This window comes from Phyllostomus hastatus, unplaced genomic scaffold (genome assembly GCF_019186645.2).
Source record: "Phyllostomus hastatus isolate PE091 unplaced genomic scaffold, TTU_PhHast_1.1 phas_scaffold_78, whole genome shotgun sequence".
Classification (NCBI taxonomy): Eukaryota; Metazoa; Chordata; class Mammalia; order Chiroptera; family Phyllostomidae; genus Phyllostomus; species Phyllostomus hastatus.
The window spans coordinates 39777990-39803041 of NW_025334041.1; the positions used below are offsets into that span (position 1 = coordinate 39777990).

At 36.1% G+C, this 25052-nt stretch overlaps 1 protein-coding gene across 8 annotated transcripts in view; it reads left to right on the forward strand.

Annotated features, from left to right (window-relative positions):
- CACNA2D1 (calcium voltage-gated channel auxiliary subunit alpha2delta 1) overlaps positions 1-25052 on the forward strand; it is a 460101-nt gene that overhangs the window by 344067 nt on the left and 90982 nt on the right. For all 8 annotated transcript variants that reach the window (XM_045827337.1, XM_045827338.1, XM_045827339.1 and 5 more), the window contains exon 11: positions 22349-22507. In XM_045827337.1, coding sequence (XP_045683293.1) covers positions 22349-22507 — 159 coding nt within the window. The remainder of the gene's footprint in view (positions 1-22348; positions 22508-25052) is intronic.

The following is a 25052-nucleotide window of genomic DNA, read 5'->3' on the forward strand; positions in this document are numbered from 1 at the left end:
GTCATGTGGCAACTCTTAGTGATGTAGTACATGGCAGAGCCAGTGGATCCTGTAGCCATGTGTTCATTATTGGATCTCATTTACCATAAAATAGGTGGCTGATTTGAGGAGGTGCTATGCAGGATTCCATGGTGATAACCCATGATGATAAATCAGGCAGTAGGATGAGCCCAGAGGAAGGAGGCATTGTGAACAGGAAAGGGCACTCATAACTGGAATATATATCAATAAAAGAAAAACAAAATGTATCCCACTCCCCCCCCCCCACAGAGGGCAAAAATCAAATGTAATCTATTTGATATCAAGTTGCCGGTTGTCTTTTTGAAAAGTGATACTATATTGAAGACTCAGCATTGGGCAATTTCCAATGGCTTGGATATTCACCAGTGGCAATAGCTATATCATACCTTGGTGAGAAAGAGCCCGTGCTTTTAAGCCCATGCATATCCTCTTTCTATGGTGCTAGCAAGCAGCTTCATTCATGGGCTCATTTTGCAAGTACTACAGTTGCCACATACAAAGGCTAGATGACCTCCAATGAACAAATCATCTCTTCCACTCAGTAGTTCAGTACCTCCTGTGTGATGAACGCTCTCTAGTGGTCATGATATGAGACAAAAAGATTTGCACACTGCATGCACACGCCTATAGGTACAGCCTCAAGCTTTTCCGCCAGAACTCTTTGTTCGGGGAAGGTCTTCTGATCTTACACCTTCAGGGGCACTAGCGAACCAGCCAAGCCTTTGCCACGGTGCAGGAGTCCAGGTGTTTTCTCATCTCAGGGTACATCTTCCTCCACACCAGGTTGATGACCAGGTATAGTTGCCTCAGGATGTCTCAACATCCGTCCCTGGCATGTTCTTTCAGTATATGCTGGTTCACTTTAGGTAGATCTTGCACCTTTTTGTTAAACATTCATTCTCATTTTGTTTTCTTAGGGCAGAGACTACATTTTCAGTTGGGTTATATTGAGACTTAACTTACATGTTGCCTAGCGCCATGAGGGGAGATGGGATCAGATCTTAAGGAGAGCAAGTGTCATATTTCATAATCTTTAGGAACAGAGAAACTACTACGCTCCAGGGGAAAGTGTTTCCTCTGCCTATCCAGAGGGAATTCTGGCAGTTCAGTGTTCTCAACTGCATCGACTCAGATGTCCGCATTCCTATTTTAGGGTTCTATTCTTTGCCAATCAGTGTCCTGACTTTGCTGTAGAAACCTGCCAAGGCTATGAATGCAGCCTCCCTTATAACATGACTCTCAAAAGCAATTTGTGTCCTATTTCTAGCACACACTGACTTTCTTACAATAAGAGATGAAAATCTATTAGCTACCATAGAAGTCTGTCGGCTTTTACACTTTGCCTTTAGTTACTACTTGGCTGACCTGAGGTTGTCATTTTCTTTAATGAATTTAACAACAACCAACCAACTTCCAGCCCTTGTGATTATTACTATATTTCTCAAATGCTCACTCAGTGCCTCTTCTTCAGTCTATATTCTGTTATAATCACCACAGACAAAAATCTTAGCAAATGTGATACTATAGCCTCAGAAGGTATTTTTTTTTCCTTCAGTTATGATTGAGATACAGACAGTTACTAGTGGAGTCTTTGTTACCATATGGCTGGTAAATGATTTAATTCTAGAATCAACCAATGAATGCATAAATAAGTGGAACAACAACAGATTCTGAGTGTCTGCTTTCTCAGACCACTGTATATATCAACTTAGATTGCTTTTCCCAGAAATAGTCTCTGAGACAAGGATTTAAGTACACATGGTTTATTTGGAAAGTAATTCTAGGAGAAACAGAGATATGTGAGAAGGAAAACAAAAGAGAAAGAGAGAAATCTAACAGGATGAGTTATCAAACATATTACCACTCTAAGTGAAAATTAATCTTCTGGGCATTTCAGAAAACCAATGTAAATTACATGGATCAGAGAAAATGTGCTGGGGTGTTCAAAGTTCATGGTTGCTCCCAAGGATGTTCATTTTCTGGTGTTCCCAGTCCTTCATGTTAACAGGCAAAGGTCTTCCAGAAACTGGGCAGCTAAATTTGAGCTGGCAGTCATGAAAATATTTACGGAACACCAAAAGCAGCTGCCTCAATCAAAAACTGAACAATACTATTTTTTAAAATTTCTGACTCAATAATACCGGTAGCTTTTAATGAATTTTATGTTTTCAACATTTAGCTAACAGCTAGTAACTTTTTTCCTAATTAAAGAACTTACATGGGATTGACATTAAGATTTTTAATGCCTGACAAGTTTTAAAGACCATTGTTTTTCCGAAAAATATTATGGTTGGTAAATTTGTATTTTTTTAAAGGAAATTGTTAACTAACTCCATAAGAAAAACAATAGCAAGATATTTCTTTGTGATTTCTGTGAACCAAGGTTAATACAGACTTTATTGGTGCATTTACAGCCCTTTGTAAATTTTTACTTGGGGCGAGTTGACTATGGGAGCTAAAAGCAAATGGGCAAATAGAGTATGCTGCTTATAGAAAAAATTGGGAGTGCATTTAATCTAGAAATAATGTATCTCAATATCCCCAGTTAAAAATTATGAAAGTATCTCAGTTACATAGTCAAACATAGGGAAGAAGAGTGATATTGAACGATGCACAACTCATGCAAACTGTAAGGCAAATATTGCAGGACAGTATTGGAATGATAAAGTCATGATTTCCCACTATATCCCCAAAGAAATTTATTGCTGGTCTCAGCTCCTAATATATTGCCTTGTTTAGATTACATAAGTTACTTTAATTTACCTTAGTAGTTTATGTTCCTTATTTACCTTAAGGTGATAAATATTTTTCCAACTCTACTTGAAATTTCTTATTAGCTATACATTTTATTTTTATAATTTCAGAATAATCATTAATACATTTTCATGATTGAAAAATCACTACATGATTTTAAGTGGTTGTATCATTCCCAACATAGATTTGTGCTTGAAAAAATCAAAATGAATAAGATTTAAGGTAGACATGTGTTCTTTATTTATCTTATGTGTATATTAATCTTTAGTTTAATCACAAATCTTAAGGAATTATTAGAGTTACTTTTTAAATGCTACTCATATGGCAGGAACTGTTCTATGTGTTTTTAATGGTAACTCATTCAATCTTTACACCAAACTTGTGATGTAGATAATATTGTTATACTTAATTTTACAGATTAAGAAAGAGAAACTCTTAGTAACTTTCCCAAAGAAGAAGACAGGATTGGAGAATAGTCATCTTTGTTAATGAGTCTAGATTTAACCACAAAGTGATAGGGATAAAACTAAAGAAAAATATAAAATAAGTATACTAACTTGATCACAAAATCTGATATATTTAAATAAAATTACAAGATGTTAGAATTCATAGAAATTTTAATATAAAAATTGGGTTATGAAAACAAAGAAAAATGATTCTTTTAAAATATATATTTATTATTCATTTTTAAGAGGAATATTATTTATGTTTTGGTAGAAGAATTCCCTTAGGGAATTTGCTGTATTTTGACTTGAAAATGAATACTTGAATTGGATTACTCTTACAATTGCATATAAACACTTAAACCCGGTATCTGGGATATATTTTTTGCCTAAGCAGCATATCTTCTTTAAATTTATTTATTTAAAGATTTTATTTATTTTTAGAGAAATGGAAAGGGAAAGCAAAAGAGAGGGAGAGAAATATCAATGTGTGGTTGCCTCTCGCATGCCTCCTACTGGGGACCTGTCCCACAACCCAGGCATGTGCCCTGACTGGGAATTGAACTAGTAACCCTTTGGTTCACAAGTCAGCACTCAATCCACTGAGCCACACCAGCCATGGCTGTATATATTTATTTACTTCCCTTATTATGTATTTTTGTTCTTATTAACCTCACATATTGTTTTTACACTTATATTGTCAACCTAATTAACTTAATAGTTTAAAAGAAATTCTTCAGTTGTATTAGTTATCCTTTATTAAGGGGGATAAAATATCTAAAATTTATACACTTAAAGAGAATTAATTGTTATGTAATATTTTGGTGAGAAAAAAGTTAATTATATTTTTGTCTTTAACAGACATTGATTCTCATTAAATACAAACATAACAACTTAATGGTATGAAAATTCTAAGGAATTTCAAATTATACTTATGTGTGTGTGCACACATGTGCATGTATTTTGCTTAATTTTCTCTCTAAAATTGTTTGAAAGTCTATAAAAGAAACCATATTACTTTGAGCTTTTATAACTTCAAGGAGGCATAGTAATAAGGCCCTTAGGAAAGCTGGTAGTGACTTTGTACACTTAACTTTCAAAGTAACTTTTCTTGTGAAGCCCTTATGTATTCCCCATCATCCACATACGTGAAATGTCAGTCATCCAAAGAGTTGATCTACATACTTTTCAAAGTGGCTAGGACCACAGATGGAAAAATCAAGAGGTTTTTCATTTTTAGGTTTTTATTTCTAAGTTTCTTATATTTAAAGAACAGAAATGTATATGCTTAAATCATATATATGAGTTCTGCCCAGGAAAAGTCCAGCCATTATTAATATAACGAGAATGGTTTGTAGGACATCAATGTAACCTGGCAGCAAAGTAGAGTGGACTGGAATGCACATACATGAACAGTGATGACTTCACTGTATTAATCAGTGGGGCAGTAGATGCCATTGAGTGAGCACATGTACTATGTGGCCCTCACATTCAAAATGACTGAGTGAATAGAGCAACAAATCTGAATCAGATTATGCATTAAGCTTGAACATTCCTCTGTGGAAATTATTTGGATGGATGATTCAGAAGGCTGCAGCTATGGGCAACTGGTGAGCGGCAGCTTCATCACATACAGAGTTTTTTGGCAAAACATCAAATCACCCAGGTGACTCAGCCCCACTATAGCCCAGATTTGGCACCCTGGGACTTCTGGCTTTTCCCATAACTAAAATCACCTTTGAAAGGGAAGAGATTTCAGACTGTCGATGAAACAGGAAAATACAACAGGGTAGCTAATGGTAACTGGAAAAACTGTGTGAGGTCCCAAGATGCCTACTTTGAAGGGGACTGAGGTGTCATTGCCCTGTGTACAATGGTTCTTCTATCTTATATCTTCATAAATGTCTCTATTTTTCATATTATATGGCTGAATACTTTTTGGGAAAACCTTCTAATGTCTCAGGATGAATGCTGCATCATTTCCTAGTGTTTCTGTTGTTTCCAGTGCTGTTTGTTGTTACAGAAGAGAAGCTCGCTGTTAGCAAAGCTCAGACACAAGCCTTATGTAGCTGTTTTCCCTTTAATCCAGTTATACACTTTGATAAAAGTAAGTGGTGGGTGATGGGAGCAGCAATTCAATTGCAGCACATTCTGATTTACAGGCAGAATTTCAAATGTTGACACAAGAGTGGAATTTGTTTACAAAAGTGAGGAAGTTTAACATTTTAGATATAAAGTTGCAAGCCAGTAGATAATGAAAGGAAAATGTAGGTTGATTACAGACAATATGAAAAATTAGCAACCAAACAAGGTGGTCATATATTTCCATAAAATTACATAGTTCCTTACTGAAGAATTATATGCAAATGTCATGATTACATTAAAGATCCCTGAGTCCAGTTTCCTCCAGAAAGCTTTTCTAATTTGCACTCATAAAATGCTATCTTCGATTAGTCATCAGAAATAAATAATCAAAATATAATTTCTTATAATATCTTTGGTATTCATTGTGAGAAAACTTATTTTTTTTTTAGTAAGCTCTCCTGTCTGCCTAGATGAAGTCAGTAAACAACAGTTTAGGAGTGACAACCTCTCAGTGTAGTGCAAAATGAGAAGTGAGGAACCACAGCCACATAGGGAGTGGGAAAAAGATGATCATGACCTGGCGACATTAGTGCAGCTCACCTCTTGTGAAGTGACCTACTTCCCACTCTTCTCCGACAATTCTGCCTCTTAGATGTACTCACTGAATTGCACAGGGGTCAGGTATGACCTGTAAAACTACTAGCTACATGACCTTGTACAGGTTATGAAAGGCTTATAAATCTTCCTCCTTGAAAAGGACAGAATTGTATTTAACTTGCCAAAATATTGTTGAGCACCAAATGAAATGATACATGTAAAGTGCTTTTATATGGCAATTATTATTGTTGTTATCATCATATTCTTCCAGTACTTGTCTACCAACTGTTAGGAGACAGTTCTTCATGCATCTGTCACATTTCCTCAAGAATTAACAGCCAATCTGCTCAGATTTATGTATGTTCCAGGATAATGAAGATAGAAATGCCTTCTTCCCCAGAAGAGATTTACATTGCAGAGTTATTAAGATATTGTTCCTCTGACCTGGCCAGTATGGCTCAGTTGGTTGGAGTGTTGTCCTGCAAATCAAAGGGGTTGCCAGTTCAATTTCAAGTCAGGGCACATAGCCTAGGTTGCAAGTTCGATCCCTGGATGTGACTAGTGTGAGAGGCAGCCAATTGATGTTTCTTTCTGGCATTGATGTTTCTCTCCCTTTCTCTCTCTCCCTTCTTCCCCTATCTCTAAAACCAATGGGCATATACTCAAGTGAGGATTAAAGAAAAAAAGATATGGTCTCTCTCTGGTAAGGATCAGGGGCTTCCTCATCCTGGGATTTCTTGCCTGAAACACAACAACAGCCAGTTATGTTAGATGACCTCTGGCCCTTCTCTTGTCCCCCTGTGGGAAGTGGGATTTGGGTGCAAATACAGAGTCTGGCACAAATAACACTGATTTTTTTATTGCAAAATCATAAGCATGCACTTCTGTAACATAATAATGTCATACTCAAGCACACCCTATGTCATTTTAGGTGAAATGTTCAGATTGCTCTCCATCTCATTCGAAACATTCACATACCCTACCAACCACACTCAAGCTGGTGTTACTCCTGCGGACCCTGTAGATCTCACTCTGGCTACTGCCTTTTGTCTCTGGTCAGAGGACTTATATATTTTTTTTTTTTGCTAGTATCTCTGAAACTGTAGGAGGCTAACTCCTACGAGTAGGATGAAGTCTCAGACACTTGCCAGTTCTTGACCTGGCAATTTAACACCAACTAATGTCAGAGTGGAAGTTGTTTAAATACGGATTTGCACTGTATCTGCAAGAAAAATAGGATTTGGATTGTTCCTTTTCCTATGAGCTTCAAATTTTAGTTTTCCTTCTAAAGTATGCCTAATGGTTTTCTTAGTTTAGGAACTTTTCTGCATGTGATAATGAGCACTGTTGTAAGTTATTGCACCACTTAAATTTAAAAGTTATTTTATACCCTTCCAAAACATGCCCTTTTTTTGCCAGGGATCAAGTAAAATAAAAGATATTTGGCATGCCGATACAGTTTTCTGACAAATGAATTCTAAGAGACTTACTGCATTTCATGTGTTACAAAATAGTCATCCATTTAGATTTCAGGAGAACTTTATGTTGACTAATATTTCATTTATGTCAACAGATGAGTATATTATAGTTTATACCCTTGCTACTTAAAGTGGGGCCCTAGCTAAGCTACATGAGCAGCACCTGGCACCTGGTGAGAACTGCAGAATCTCAAACTCCACCCAGGTCTAAGGATCCTGTACCTGCATTTAGCAAGTCTCCCAAGCAATTCCTCAGCAGTGAGGAAACCAGGGAATCTAGGTGCATTAGGGAGCACATTTTGCAAAGTCGTGGGCATCTGTCTGGGGCTTCTATAGATAATCACGATTATTATTGATTTGGATTTTAATTATCTTGGTACTTCCTAGAATTACCACTGCTATGGATATTTATGCATGTTTTTATTTTGTAGCCATTTGCTTTTTTGAGGGTGGTATTAAAAAAAGAGGAAGGAGTAAAATTAAGTTTATTAAAAAAACTGAAGCTCCATCTGTCATACACTTTTTAAAGTAAGTATGGTTGCTTTTTAAATTTTCTTCATTTAAATTACAAACAAAATAAATTATAGACTGTGAAGGAAAGGCAGAAATAGAGGACAAATTGAGGGATTATAATAACAAGACAAGTAGTCAAGGTTATTTAGTTAAAAAAAGAGAGATTGCTAAAGGATAACTTAATTGCTTTGCAAGTAAACAGAGAGTTTATAGGAAGGTGTTGACAAGCATGATAAATATTTTTTCCATTAATTATATGGTGCACTGAAGATACCTTTTAGTACTTAAAAATTAGTTGCATTTTGTAGTTTTAGAAATAGCAAAGAGATACTTATGATGAGGCAGAGGGAATACTTTTAAAACTAAGCTATTTTAAAAATATAAAGGTTACTGACTTATTTGCTGGGGGCTTGAAGCACTAGGAAAAGATTCCATGCCCAGTAAGCACAAATGAGTCATGGCGAGTCAGTAAAATTTTCCAAAGTACCTTCATTCATTTACTTTTGTGTTAAAGCAAAGAGGTGGGCTAGGGCTGACCTGAACTATACAGCCTTAGCAGAGTTGCTAACAGTTATTTTAGTAAACGATCATATTTGCTACTAATTACTTAGCAGGTATAAAGTGATACTAAGGTACTTATTAGTAAATGCATACATTTTACCTTAAATTTTGAATAGCAAAATCCCATTTCAGCAAATTCTTAAGGGACTAAAAAAGCATTTTAAGAATTTTGACATCTACACTAGAGCTTGAAGACACGCACTAACACATGAAAATCTTTTTGTAGTATGTTCTATTGTGAGCGGCTTTGTCATAGTGACAGTTTTCATGTTATCTGATAAATTTCAGATACGAATATTGGCATTTGCTTTTTCCTACAATTCACTCACTTTTCTAGTGTTTTGTTAGATGATGCATGCTTATGGTACCCTTTAAAATATATTCAAAACATTTTTTTCTCTCCTCATGAAATCTCTCCTCTATGCTCTCTGTAGGTATGTTTTTATTATTTTTATTAATTTCTGCCATATCATATTTCAAGTTTTTTGAATATATATTTCAAATACATATACACAAGAGGCCTGTCCAGAAAGTATCCAGCCACATGCTATGAAAAATAGAGGCATTTATTGAAGAAGATGTAAGATACAAGAAACACTATACATAGGGCAGTGACACCTCAGTCCCCTTCATAGTAAGCATCTTGGAACCTTACACAGTTCTCCCAATTGCCATCAGCTGTCTCATTGTATTCTCCTGAATTTCATTGATGATTTGAAATCTCTTCCCTTTCAAAGGTGATTGCAGTTTTGGGAAGAGCCAGAAGTCCCAGGGTGCTAAATCTGGGCTATAGTGGGACTGAGTCACCTGAGTGAATTGATGTTTCACCAAAAACTGCATGAGACATGATGAATGAGCATGTGCATTGTCATGATGAAGCTGCAAACCACCAGTTGCCGTTAGCTGTGGCCTTCTGAATCATCTATCCGAATAATTTCTGTGGAGGAATGTTCAAGCTTAATTCAAAATTTGATGCAGATTTGTTGCTGTACTCGCTCAGTCATTTTGAATGTGACAACCACATAGTACACATGCTCACTCAATGGCATCTACCACCCCCCATTGACTAGTACAGTGAAGTCCTCATTATTCACACATGCACATTCCAGTCCACTCTCCTTGGCTGCCAGGTTACATTGATGTTGCTCAAACTATATGTCGTTCTCATTATATTAACAATGGCTGGACTTTTTCTGGATAGACCTCATATACTCATACGTTTGATCTCAATAAAACTGAGTTAGGTTGAATATAATTCCTTCAACTTCAGTTGGTCATTTTCCATTGATCCCAGATGCTATTTTTATGTTTAAAAGAACTCACTGGTAATGTTAATAATCTTACTTTCAAAACAGATCAGTCTCTTTTGTTAGGTGCATATCTTATGTTCACAGATTAGTAGTCACTTCTGTTTACCCTGAGTTTTGGTGCTTCCTAGTGTAGATAGCAACATGCTTATCCCCCAGCTTTTCTCAGGTCATTGCCCAAATGATTCCTACTCAGACAGACCCTCCTTGACAACCCTATCTCAAACAGCTTTCCAGCTTTACTTAATCTATCACTTCAATTATCACCTATCACTTTATCTCACTTTGCTTCTCTTTATAGCATTTCTCTCCACCCGATAGTGTGTATATGTGGGTTTTTTTGTTTGTTTATTTAATGTATCTGTCTACTTCCTTTTTTGTCAATAATGGATGTTTCTTTGAATGTAGAGACACTGTTTTGTTCAAATGTTACTTTATATAGAACATTTCAAGGCACATAATGGTCTTTTTTGAATTGATTCTACTTCTTTTTCAATCATAACCATTCTGGGGAAAAAAAGTGCTACATAGATATCAGTATTTTATAACAAATTTCAATCAGTGAATATATATCTTTGTGTTTTTAAATAACTAGAGTCATCTTCACATATATTATCAGTGTGCAATATCTCTAAATCAGCAAATACAATAGTGATGTGTGTCATTCTCATTGTTTTCTTTAGCCAAATCAGGCATCACCACAACTGCTCTTTTTTCAACTAGGGAAGATGTTACAAGTAATTAGCTGTAAGCACCATAAAAATATTAAACAGATTGGCCAACTCTGCATCACAGTATTGGTAAAGAGGAAGAGAACAAAGAGTATATGAACATGCGGTCATTTTATTACAATTTCATTTTTGGGAGCTGGCATCTAGATTTCATGAAAAAAAATATTTGTAACAGAAATAATACTCATATGATTATTATATCTTAAGAATGATGGAGATAACCCTTCCCATATTTCTGGTTGGAGGAGAGGTGTGAAGTCAGGATTGCTCAGTGGCTGATTTAAAGATGATGGAGAAACATAAACATCATGTAAAGATAAGTGAGGAATCTAAATAAAAACTACTGTTAAAGCAAAAGACTAAGAGAATAGCACACTTTCAATTGCTTGGAATTCTTTTAAAGGCATATAATTAAAGGTTTAAACATTTTCAGTATCACAATGCAAATAGAATACATTAAAGTGACACTTGGGACTCATGCAGAAATGTATTCATTGTTTCACAAAGATCAGTAGGCTGAATTTTTGCTATGTTATAGTTCAAATTAATTGAAAAAATTGTTTAAAAATGAAAACATCAAAAATTTTTATGGACAATGGTTTATAATTATAGGCAAACAAATTTGTCTTGATAATGCTATCAATATATTTACTATTTTATCATTGCCATTTTTTATATATACAGAATTTAGTATTCCTATTTATATATTTTTTTCTGATAGTTAAAACTATCAGATCTAAATGATCTGATTTTAGAATTTGAGGGGTTTTCCCTTTTATTTCAGAAAGGAGAAACCTAAAGGTCAGAATAGATCATTGAATCAATTATGGCCATTGATGCTTGTTAATGGCAGCACCTGGACTAAATCTGGATTTCCTAAATTGAATTTAAAAAATGGAAAGTTTTTCTAGCAAAATTAATGTTTTTGTAAACTAGACTCAAGATACCACACACGAGCATACAGTGTCAGGGAACAGCAACATCAATTTGAGGACAGGAGTGTTCAAGTCGGCAAATGCCACTAGCAGAGATTTTCCTGGTGTCTAACAGTGGGTAACCACACCTTCTGCTTTTCTCTGAACAGAGGTTAATAACAGAAATGAAAATCAAATTTACATCACTAGGAAAACCCATGAATTACCTAGTAGTACTTTTATTTTGTTAAATTGTATTTTATCAATTATGTTATTACAGTTGCCCCAGTCTTTCCCTCTTTGCCCCCCTCTACCCATCACCCCCCAGTCCCTCAGGCAATCCTCACACCGTTGTTGGTATTCATGGGTCATGCGTATAAGTTCTTTGGCTACCCCATCTCCTATACTGTACTTTACATCCCCATGGCTATTCTGTAACTACCTGTTTGTACTTCTTAATCTCCTCACCCCTTCACCCATTCACCTACGTTCCCCTCCCATCTTGCAACCATCAAAATGCTTTCTGTATCCATGATTCTATCTCCATTCTTCTTTGCTTAGTTTGTTTCTTAGATTCAATTTTTGAGAGGTATATATTTATTATCATGTCATTGTTCATAGTTTTGATCTTCTTTTTCTTAAAGAAGTCCCATTAACATTTCATATAATAATGGTTTGGTAACAATGAACTCCTTTAGTTTTTTTTTCTTTCACGGGAAGCTCTTTATCTGCCCTTCAATTCTAAATGTTATCTTTGCTGCATCGAGCAGTCTTGGCTGTAGGTCCCTTATTTTCATAATTTTGAATATTTTTGACCAATCTCTTCTAGCCTGCAAAGTTTCTTTTGCAAAATCAGCTGACAGTCTTATGGGAACTCCCCCATAGGGAACTAACTGCTTTTCTCTTGTTGCTTTTAAGATTCTCTCTTTATCCTTAAGCTTTGTCATTTTAATGATGATATGTCTTGGAGTGGACCTCTTTGCATCCATCTTTTCTGGGACTCTGTGCTTCCTGGGCTTACATGTCTATCTCCACTAAATTAAGGAAGTTTTCTTTTATTGTTTATTCAAACAGATTTCCAATTTTTAGCTTTCTCTTCTTCTGGCACTCCTATGATATGAATGTTGAAATGCTTGAAGTTGTCCCAGAGACTGCTTGCACTATCCTCATTTTTTTTTTGGATTCTTTTTTCTTCTTGTTGTTCTGATTGGTAGTTTTTTTGCTTCCTGATGTTCCAAATCATTAATTTGATTCTTGGCTTCATTCATTCACTCTACTGTTGTTTCCCTGTAAATTGTTCTTCATTTCAGTGAATGTATCCTTTGTTTCTGACTTGATCACATTTATGCTGTTGTGGTTTCACAAAGTTTCTTTACCATGGTTAACTAGTGTTTTGTACTCTGCATCTGATAGGTTGCTTACCTCCATTTTGCTTAGTCTCTTTCTAGGGTTTTGATAGGTTCTTTCATTTCGACCATGTTTTTTTGTCTCTTCATTTTGGTACCCTCGCTGCATTTGTTTCTATGTTAGATAGAGCTGCTATGACACCCTGTCTTGGTATCATGGCCTAATGTAGTAGGTGTCCTGTAGGGTCCAGTGGCACAGCCTCCCTTATCATCCAAGCTGGGTAATCAAGATGTGCCCTTCATATGGGCTGAATATACCCTCCTCTTGTAGTTGAGTGTTGGTTGTTGTTGACAGGTCAATAGGAGGGATTTAACCAGGCCATTCAGTTGCAAGGATTGGCTGTGACCACTGACCACCAACCTCTCCCCTCCATGGAGAATCAGCTGTGCAGGGGCAGAGAGGTGATTCTCTGACATGTTCTGTAGCTGTCCACTGGTTGCACAGGCCCTGAGGTTTCCCAGGTGGTGCAGGCCACCATCAGCCTTCAACTACATTTTGTCTAGGTCCACTCTGCCTGAGCTTTAGAGCAATCTGAGTTGACTGCTACTTGTTCTGGGGCTTAGAGATTCCAGGTGAAGCCAAGCTGTGAATCTAGGCTGGCTGCTGCTAGTGCTGGGCCTGGGACTCCTTTGCAAGAAGAGCTGGTGCTGGGGTTCACTGAAGCCAGCTGTTGCTTGTTTGAAAGGATTTAGGAAGTTGTGAACGATGAACCAAGACCAGCCATTCATATGGAAAAGCTACTGTTAACAGCTGTAAGTTTGGTGGGATAGACTCTCTGGGGATCTCCAGGGTGGAGCAAACAGTGTTAGCCCAGTTGATGGAGTCTCAGATATGGCATCTACCTTCAGCTCAGTAATTCTGCTTACCCTTCTATCTGGGAGAAAGCTGTCCCCCAGCTCTCTCCTTGATGCCAGACACTTCAGTTCTTCCCTCTATGCCTCTGGTGCCTTTCAAGCTGCTACCGTGGTGCTGGAGCTCAGACGGAGTGAGTCTTAGTAAGTACGTATCTGGGTTCTTTAAGAGGAACTGCTTGGGACTCAAGAAATTTCTTCCACTGACTCAATCCCTGCTGTTTTTTTCAGCCAGAAATTATGGGAACTTACTTTCCTGGCACTGGAATCTGGGTAGGGGGGCCTGGTGTGGGGCTGGGACCCTTTGCTCCTGAGATATTCCTACTGAAATTTTATCCACCACATATGGATGCAGGACCAGCCTGTTCTGTGTCTCCACCCTTCCTACCAGTCTGGATAGATGTGGTCTCTTTAATTCTGTAGTTGTGACACTTCCATTCAACTTGATTTCTGACTGTTCTGAATGGTGGATATTCTATAATTTAGTTGTAATTTTGATTGTCTGAGTACTTTTAATAATATATTTAGGACCTGAATCTTTAAAAAAGAGAAGAATATGTGAGATATATGAGGTCTGTCCAGAAAAAAGTCAGCCATTGTTAATATAACAAGAATGGTTTTTCTGAAATCGATGTTACTTGGCAGCCAAGGGGAGTAGACTGGAATGCACATGTGTGAACAATGACCATTTCAGTGTTCTAGTTAGTAGGGGCAATAGACACCATTGAGTAAGCATATATATTCTGTGACCATAACATTCAAAATGACTGAGTGAGTAGAGCAATGAATCTGCATGAAATTTTGCATTAAATTTGAACATTTCTCCATGGACACTATCTGGATGAGTCAGAAGGCTGCAGCTATGGGCAACTGGTGATTGGCAGCTTCATCACAACAATGCACCCACTCATGCATCACATCTTATACAGAGATTTTTGGAAAACATCAAATCAACCAGGTGACTCAGCCCCTCACAGCCCCAATTTGACACCCTGTGATTTCTGGCTTTTCCCAAAACTAAAACCACCTTTGAAAGGGAAGAGATTTCAGAATGTAGATAAAATTCAGGAAAATACAACAGGGCAGCTGATTGTAATTGGGAGAACTGTGTGAGGTCTCAAGGTGCCTACTTTGATGGGGGATGAAACATCATTGTCCTATGCACACTGTTTCTTGTATCTTCAATAAATGTCTCTATTTTTCATATTACGTGGAGGGATACCTTCTGTACAGACCTCATATGTAAAAGAGTTGAAATGGAGATAAAATTATAAATGAAGAATTAATGAATAATTCTTCCTGGAATGAAAAACTGAGTCATGTGAAAATGTCAGGTTTTCTCAACTTTATTGGTAAATACAATTTTAATTTGATAAAAAAAAGATAGTTCCAAAGCTCAGTAAGAAGACAGTTGGGAAGAAAGTGATGTGACAGGGTATGGCAGCTTGCTCTTCTGGTAGACACTGAACATGATTAGACACCACAGACAGCAGTATGTCAGGTGTTTAGGTGAGAAGTAAGGCTCCCACTCTTGGTTGCTCTGACTCTAAGCCTCATTTCCTCAGCTGTATAGTGGAAACCATATTAAAACTGAAAACACAAGCTTGAAGTGATACATGTAAAGTGCTTAGCTTGGCACAATTGTGATTCTGAATATATTGGCTAATATTTTTATTATTAATATTAAGAAGTAAAAATTTGGTGACATAAGGGAAAGAATAAAGAGATAAAATTCTAGGTTTATCTCAAATCTTAATGGATTATAAAGAATGGATCATGAACCAATAAATTTTCAATGAAGATGAAAATTGGCTATTTGACAAAAAACATGTAATTGCCACCTCATATTAATGGGGAGAGTAAATTCTGACTTGACTGAACACCAAAATGTAAAATAAGCAAACAAAATCATCAAATATTTGTAAAGACTAAGTGAATATTTCATTGGCAAATAGGATTCTAAGCGTCAAATTATTTCAAAAATCATAAGGAATATGTTAAAATTGTAAGATGATCAACAAAATGGAAAAATAGGACTTACAATTCACAAGATTATATGAAAATTAATATATGAGACAATTTTTACTTTTTAGCCATCAAATAAATTCAAGTAATTAAAATATTGAATTACTTTTTACTTATAATTTAGTAATAAAAGTATTAAGTGCTTATTACAATGAAATAAGATTATTACACATATCTTGTAAACTGACTCAAAATTTCTGGAATGTAACTTGGCAATAGGTTAACTACCTTAAAATCATTCTTAACTGAGAATATGTACATATGTGTATGGATAAGTGTTACCAAACCATTTTCTCAGGGTTTTAGGAAAACAATTTTGTTTCTTATAATATTTTCTAGTTTCTAAATTTATTATGACAAATATAAGATTCAAAATAAATAAAAAGTGTTTTTAGTGGGAATAAAAGTTAACCAAGATTTTGAAAATTTTAGCTTGTATTCACTTTCCTTTTATTTTTTTCCTGCATCGCCCTCTGGTGTCCAAAATGTGGATAGCTTCCGCTACCATGATTTGTATTTCATATATGTTGTATCATTTATTTAATTGAGATAATTCATTTAAATTATTTATATAATTTAAATTTGTTATATAAATTAATTAGTTAAATTATGTGAAAAGGTTTCTTTATACTTTTTAATTTAAAAAATGCCTGTGTTCCATAACAGGCCAGTCTGGATTTAAGTTCTTGTTTTTGCTGATCACCGGCACAGTTTGAGCGCCCAGTTTTGCACTATTTTTTTACATGCAAAAAAGAGAGAGAAAAGATCATTAGAACATGTTCTAATGAATAATTTAGATATAGAACAATTTTTCAAAAACCAAGGAAATATAAATTATGTTCATTTTGCCCATTAAAGAATGCTTTATGACAAAGTACCCTAAAGTAAGTCTGCCTTCATAAGAGTTTAGAATCCATGGATGAGGTGAAGAGATGGAAATTAAAGGCATGCTGAGTGGTCAGATACATATTATATGGGCCATTTCTCTTTCTTGGCAGTTCTAAATTGAAGAATATTACCTTCAGGACTTTCTTTAATCCTTAATGCTTTAGGGCAAACCTACTTGAGTCCACCAACTTTCTCGAAGGGAAACGTGGTGTCCCACACCAGTGTGTTACAGGTGCCTTTCCTAGACAAGGTTGCTCTTCAGGATCTTGGTGCTTCTTTGACTTGTGGCGCATATCAGGACAAAGCCAGCACTTTACTGTTTGTATCCCAAGTTAATCCAAAGGGCAGCAGAGCTGCTCTCAGAAACATTTTGTGGAATGGTTTCTTATCCGTCAGAGGACATTACAGCAGAAATAGATACTGTCTTTACAAAGCCAAGTGTTTAGGTTAATTTGTTTAAGATATTAACTGTTTGTTTTGATCCTAGAGTACCTTTTAATTTGTGTGTACTTAACTATGATATTTAATAGGATGGTTCTTTGAAATTTACTCCTCATGATTATCTCAGAGAATGTTTTAAACATTAAACTAATGTTTGACGGACACTTGTATTATCTCATTAGTGAACTTTAATTGAAGCTCACTAAAGCAGATATTGTTTATTGATCTGAATCTCATGCATCTAGGAATCCATTCTGATTTTGGTATTGAGAATACCAATATTTATATTAAAATAATCTGTGAGTGATAGAGTGATCTACTGCATGCCAGACTTTATGCTAAGTGTTTTACATGCATCTTCACTTGACTATTTTAATACTATTTGAAAAGACTATATTATAAATGTACAAGTGTAAACACATATTGCACAGCTAAAATAGTCTCTATGCTGATAATTTATAGCTTGATTATTGATTAACATTTTGTACCATCTTCTAATTTGCTTAGACTCCATACATATCCTCAGTAAACATATTATAGCATACCCATTCTATGCCAAGTCTGAGGGTGCAGTGGTGGGAGGGCCATTTTCTTTGACAACATAGGCTTCTAAACCAGTTAGTCAGGATAGTATATAAAGAAATATGAAATCATAACTGTCATATATGTGCTGTAAAAAAGATAAATCTAGGCTTAGGAGAGCTTATGATGATGTGATTTGACCTAGTCAGGGAAGGTCATAAAAGCCTTTTATTAGGAAACAACGTGGAGTGAAGTGGGACAACCTGCTGCTGCAGAGAGGCAGAGCACTACAGGCAGGAGGAACAGGACGTGGGAAGGGGGAACTGAAAGAACATCCACATGCTGGAGCAGGGTTACAAAGTCCCTCGTGATTTCTGACCAGACGCTCATGTCATCCCACACACTTTGCTCTCTCAGATGCTCACAGAGACTTTTCTCAGCAGTTCTAGAAGGGACCTACTTGGTTGAATATTGGGGGATCCGGAAAGGAATTAGTGTGATGTTAGCTTAAATTTCTGACTCTGCAGGGTTAATTAAAAATACATTTTTAGAAGACGTATTTTCTTAATAGATGACAAAAGCAGAGCTTCTTATTTTCACTCACTATATACTGTTCAAAGTGTTATAGTGCTATGTTGTCAAACTTTTGCCCTATGGTTTTTAATATATATGTGGTTTGTATATTAAATACGTGGTTTATAAAATAAAATCTAGGCAAGTGTTACAAAGACTGCAATTTCAGTTCATGAAAATCTGTTTTTTTTCTGTTCTAAAAGCAAATGAATATCAGATGTTTGAAATATGTACTTATCTAATTTAGACTTTTAAAATTCATGATCCCTTTTCTTAGAAGAATTAAGATTTGCTATGGGGACTTACACTTTGTAAGTTATTTCTTTCTCTGCATTATTTATGAATTTTATTATTAATATAATTGTAGTATTTACTATACACCACTGAATTTGTATTTAATGAATTGAATTTACATTTAATCAACTTGTGTTGAAGTGACTCAATGAGATGTTTCACTTTTCTGTGTTAAAAGCAGGTCAAGGCCAATCAGAAGACTCGGGTCAATATATTATTTAATGCTCATTCTCTGCTTACCATAATTTTACCATGATTCATGTTTTAACTAAATCAGTTAATAATAGTTCCTATAACTGTAGCTAATAATTCTCTAAGGTTAAACATTTTGCTACTAATATATTGTTAAACTATTTTTTGTTACTTTCTAAGATGGAAATTCTCACATTCTTTTATTTTCAGAACAGAACATGTAGATTAAGACTGTGTCTCATTATCAAAGAACAGGAAGTGATGAAATAGGCAGTGGGAATTAGATTTGGATCAGAAGATACCAAGTTTTAAACATTCAAATTAATAGAAAACAGTAAAATATATTAGAGCTTTGTTCTCATATATATGATGTACCTGAAGGTAATGTTCAATGTAAAAATAAGAAAGAACTCAAATTATTTATCTGTGCAGAACAATTTTACTTGCTACTTAATCTTCACTCTCTTCAAACCATCTCCTCTTTACTTCATCCTGACGACCTTGTCTCCATATTCACTGGGGACAAAACACACAGATAGTAACTATCATCTTTTCAGTGGCAGATCTACGTCCCCCCAACACCTGTGCTCAGCTTCCACTCTTCTTTCCAAGAACAGTGGTGTCAATACGTGTTTTCTTCAAGGGTCGTTTAGAGATGCCAGCTGCATTCCATTCTTCCCCACCTTCACAAGTACTTTATTTTTCACCTCTTTTCTATTGCCTGTATCTTTTTCTTTCTTTGCTCTTTAGTATCAATCTTCTCTTGCTCTAGTGAACCTTCATTTTAATTTGCTTTTTCACCCTCACTCAAGGACATGCTTATTGATTTTACAGAGAGGGGAAGGGAGGGAGAGAGAGAGTGAGAGCGAGAGAAACTTGATGTGAGAGAAACAGCGATTGGTTGCCTCTCCTATGCACACCAGCAAAACCCACAACCTAGGTATGTGTCCTGTCCAGGAATCAAACCTGTGACTTTTCAGTTTATGAGACAATGCTCCAAGCAACTGAGCCACACTAGCCAGGATGAGACCCTTTATTTTAAGGCAGCCTTTTTTTGACCTCAGGTTTACCTTTACAGGTACCACTCCGTTCTTCTCTGCTTCTCAGCCAAGGCACATTCAAGGTGATTCTCGACACATGCTATCATTTCCCATTGCTCTTCAGTGCATTCCGCTGGATTCTGCCTGCATAGATAGTGGGAATGAGTTTAGCAAGTCCTCATCTTCTGTCTCCGAACTTCAATGTCATCTTCTGGAAACCTTTCTGCAATGTCATTTTCTGAGGACTTTTTTATCTTTCTCACACCCAAGACAATCCATGTGCCTTGCTTCTTTCTTGCCTCCATGGCAACTTAACTCTTACTCAGTCTTCTCAAGGATTCCTCCCCTGCTTCACTTTTAATTCACATGATATTTGTTAACCCAAATGTCTATGCTGAAGAATTTATTTTTAACTCGACCCAAGACTTCTCCTGAGCCTCATGCTTTACATGTTCTGATTTCTCGATATCCCATTTGCATAGCTCATTTATACTGAAAACACCCCCCACTAGAGCTCCTTGATCCTCTCCCCTAGTCCTCCAGTCCTCGAGTCCCTCCACCAGTGCTCGCCGTCCAGATGCCCAGGTTGGAACCCGAGAGTCATCAGGACACTCCTCTCTTCTTCAGCCACTAACCCAGTCCACCACCACAACATGTTGACTCTTTCTCCAAAATAGATCAGGAATCCCTTCTTTTCTGCCCATATGTACAAATACCAAAACAAATGTATATGTTCTGCTTGGTTACCACAATAGCCTTTAATTATTCCCTTTCCTTTATATTTTGCTCACCTTAAATCCACTTCCCAAACAATTGCTAAGTTAATTTCTTAAAATTGTGTATTATTTTGAATTTGGCTTAAAATCTTTCCATGACTTTCTATTAGACAAAAAAATATAATCCCAATTCTTCAGCATTTCCATTAGGTCTTGCATGATCTAGCTCCTTCCTCCTTCCCTGAGCCATTTTCTGTCATTTGTCTTCATATGTGACTGAATTAAACTACTTTTTATGTTTTCCTAAAAGCTCTCCCACCACCACCCCAATATCAGGGCCTTTTTGTATGTTGTTCTGTTTGCCTGGAATGTTCTTCCTCCATAGTCTTCAATAAAACATTTGTCTGGGATCTCAGGAAAGGCCATATCCAGGAAAATTTCCCCCCTGCTCACATTTCAGATTGCAACTCATCCCCCTGATATTGTATCCTAGAGCAAAATATTATTTCTTTTTCTGAAATAATCATAATTTATTGCTATATATTGAGAGGCAGTGTGGGAATAGTTAAAATCTCATACTCTTCTGCCTCAGTGCTAGTCTGAATTCTGATGGACTACCACTTATTTGCTATGGGACTATGGATAAGTTATTTAATTTCCCTATCCTTAAGTGTCTTCATGGATTATGACAACACTAATCTGGTAGGGCATTTGCCAAGAGGAGTGATTAATATTTACAGAGTATACAATAAATGCAGCTCATAGGAAACACCATGTGTTTATATGCATACAAATGTCCATGTGTGTACATGCATGTCCAGTTTACATAATGTCTGAAGGCACAAAACTATCACCTGCTGTAATTCTTGACATATAACAGACCTGCTAGTTGCTTAATGGATTAAGGAAAAGTGTGGTGTACCTTATAATTACATTACAGTGATCTTCAGAGGGAAAAAATGATGCATTATATTTATAAGAATATATAATTGCTTATAAAATTTGTATTTTGGCTTGTGATTTACCTATTAAAATCATTTAATTGTATGTTTTTAATATGAGAATATCGTCAGGCTTTACCTGGCAAGCCCTCTATCTTCTAGCAAGAATGCTTTTATCATTTTGTTTTGAAGATATGACCATCTAAACTCCAGGATCCTAAGGGACTCACACAAATAGCAAAGTTATTAAATGATAAAATTCTGAATCTTATTGCAGAAATATCCAATAAACTATGTGAATACCTTTTATGAGATTGGTGAAATTACTTTGGTGATCATTCTTAAATTTTCAATTTGGGGCAAGTAGGGTTGGAGTTTATGTTCTCTTCTTTTAAGCTGCTTTGTTGTTCAGGGACATAGCACTTGACAGCTACTCTTTGCAGGGATCTCTTACGCTTTGCTTGCCTCCCAGATTCCACTGCGTACTATTTAAAACCTCTAGAGTGATATTTCTAAAAGGCCACCAGGTGTCCTTGATGCTTTCAAGTTGCTTTCCTGTTTTAACCCCCATAGGAAGACTCTATGCTCAAATTTCAAAATTATTAAACTTCTCTGCCTTTAATTCAATGTACTATTTTTCCACCTAGCTTTTCCTTATGAGGGGCAAGTAAAATACTCAGTTTCTCCCTGAAATCTGCCAGCCATCACCATATCACTCCTGAATTATTAATACATCTGTTTAGTTATTTGTTTTTGTCTAAATGCTCATAAAATTTGAGAGCTGGAAGGACCTGAATAATGCAAATCCCAAATTTAAAATCAGGGAAACCAAGCTGCAGGAGGTAAGTGACAGGCTCAGAGTTACACTGTGATTTGGGGGGCTTAGGTGAAAACATCTTTTTGGTTCTTAGTGTTCTTTTGTTACCAGTCTTTTCTGTATTTTTTAAAGAGAAAGCAATGAATTGGGATTGAGAAGTATAAATAGTACATTCAACAAAAATTGCATGGTTGATTTTAATGTTTGTTTCTGTGTTTACTATTTTATCTTCTGCAGTTTAACAGCAATGCCCAGGATGTAAGCTGTTTTCAGCACCTTGTACAAGCAAATGTAAGAAATAAGAAAGTACTGAAAGATGCCGTGAATAATATCACAGCAAAAGGGATTACAGATTATAAGAAGGGCTTTAGCTTTGCTTTTGAACAGCTGCTCAATGTAAGTATCAGTGCCACCCCCTTTTTCTTTTGTTATTGAATTGCAGTAACTTAATTTCATTATCCTGATAGTTGGTGCTATCTAGGGTTAGATAACAAAGCTGTTTTTCATTGTTCAGAAGGCAGATGTATCCAGGCAATAGGAATCTTTGAACTGCATTTATTTTAAAATAAAAATTCAAGAGGCATACAAAATGCATATTTTGTTTTCCTTTTAAATCTTTTTTTCTATCATATTTTCCAAATATTTTTAAAAACATACCATAATAACTTAATTTTGCATAAGCACTTAACACTTAGCATATTTAGAATATCATTTCTTTTTTCTTATCTCAGTTACCACAGTACTTATCTGGAAACTTGTACTTTTAATCATCATATGGTTGCTTGGAACATATAATTAGGGTATTTAAATTGTTCCTACATGTACCGAATGGTGCAAATGGTAGACAGTAAGTTGAATAGAAAGGTAAGGTCCAGAGAAGGGTTTCCTTCCTCAGGGAACACTCCCTTGAACAAATTGCCTACCCATATCTCTAGTTAGACTATTGAACTCTGGCATGCCTCCTGCCCAGTGAATATTAGTGCAAGTATCTCATTCTGGACTATATTTTCAAATGCCCATGCCATCTTTTCATTTTATACTATTTGAGAACAGGAGCCATCATTCAGTTTTGTATCTCTCGAGAGACAGTATCTTCACTATGGGTGAGTGTGTAGACCTAACAGCTCTGTCTGTACCTTGGTTTCTTCACTATACAGTGGAGGTCACCACGGTGTGTTCAACAGAGGGTTGTGAATGACATTGTTTACAAGATCCAACACTCAGCAAGCTTCACATGTATGCAAATTATTGGGCTGGTGCTGGAGTCAAGATCTTTATTACTATAACTAACAACTAGCACATGGCTGGCGCAGCATCAGCACACAATTCCTATCATATTTGCTGAATCACTGAATAAGCCCTTACATGTGGCCTTTTCTGCAAATTTGACTTTGTTGTTCCCTGAGTGAATCTTCTAAACAGTTTTTAAAATGTCTGATTAGTTGGTTCATTCATTTGTTCATTCAGCCAATATTTATTAAGCATCTCACTATTTCCTGTCACAGTGCTAGAGCTGGAATTAGAGAAATAATCAAGACCTTCTGCTCTTAAGGAGCTCTAGAACACACTAAACCATCATTCCTAGTACAATGTGGTAGGACCATTACAGGGCATTTAGAGTGTATTACTGGGGCAGCATGGAGGAGGGATTCAGCTTACCCAAAGGAGTTCAGGAAAGTATGGCATTTCCATGAGAACAGGCTTTTGAGGAATGAGTAGAATCTAGGTAGGTATTTGAGAGAAGGCCAATCAATCCACATAAAAAGAACTACATGGATAAAGGCACAGAAGGATGCTAGATTGCATAGAGCATTGTCAGTATTGCAGGCAGTTTGGCTTGGCAGGGACATAGCAATACAGGAGCACTGATGGAAATGTAAAGACCATGAGCTGTCAGTTAAGTGTGTAGGAGCAAATGGAATGTTTATGGTATGAAAATGACATGCTTAACTAGTGTTCTAATTGAGCTATTGTGGAAATTCTGGTGTTGGAACAGTAATGAATAGATGTTAGGGAGTAACATGGTAACTGGATGGGGAAGAGATTACTGAAGTGGGGAGGAGGATTGGGGTGACTATTTTCTCTGAACTAGAGTACTAAGTAGATGATGGCACAGGAATCTAAACAAGAAATGTGAGAGTAGAAAGCGCTCAGTTTCAGTTATGTTGACTTTGAGGTGGGGATATTTATTAGATGCCATTAGAGAAGCAAGTCAGGAGACAAAATAGCAAATCAGTTCACCACCTCAGTTTTCAAGGGAAGTTGTCATTCGTAAAATGCATGTTTGTTGAATGATTTATGCTCATTAATAAAAATGTGGAAGTTTAAAACTTTAAAATTCAAATATAATTGACCATTAGATTTAGATCGATTCTTTCTGTAGAAAAGGATATAAGTTTTTAGCATGAAAATTATTCTCTCTTGAGTCAATAATTGAGTTTTCTAGATCTTGGCAGTTTAATAGTTTTTCTCAGTGTCATTAATTTGCTTCACTTCCCTCTCATTCAGGTTTCAATTGTGAAATGCTAAGGTGTCTCAATTTAATGTACTATTTCAAGGGCAGTCTCATTAGAGAGGCCACATTAACTGCCAGATTCATTACTAGTTGCTGATTAAATATAGTTTTGCTCCTATTGGCCTCTAATACTGCCTTTACCACCATTATAAATGATTTTTAATATGTTTCTGTTATTCCTGATGTAAATCTCCATTTTCTGCTTTCCACACATCTCTTATGTATTACTTTTCTTCATTTAAAATAATTGAAGACATGCCAAATGTCATGGCCTGCCTTATTTGAAGTTTGAGCATATTTGTTGTCTCTTTCAAAGACATCTACTCTTCTCAGTACCATGCAGTGCCATCTCTGTTTTTCATATGTTCTTGAAAGGTTTTCCTTTAAGGTCACTGAGGCAAGTGTCAAATAGAATTAAACATGTCA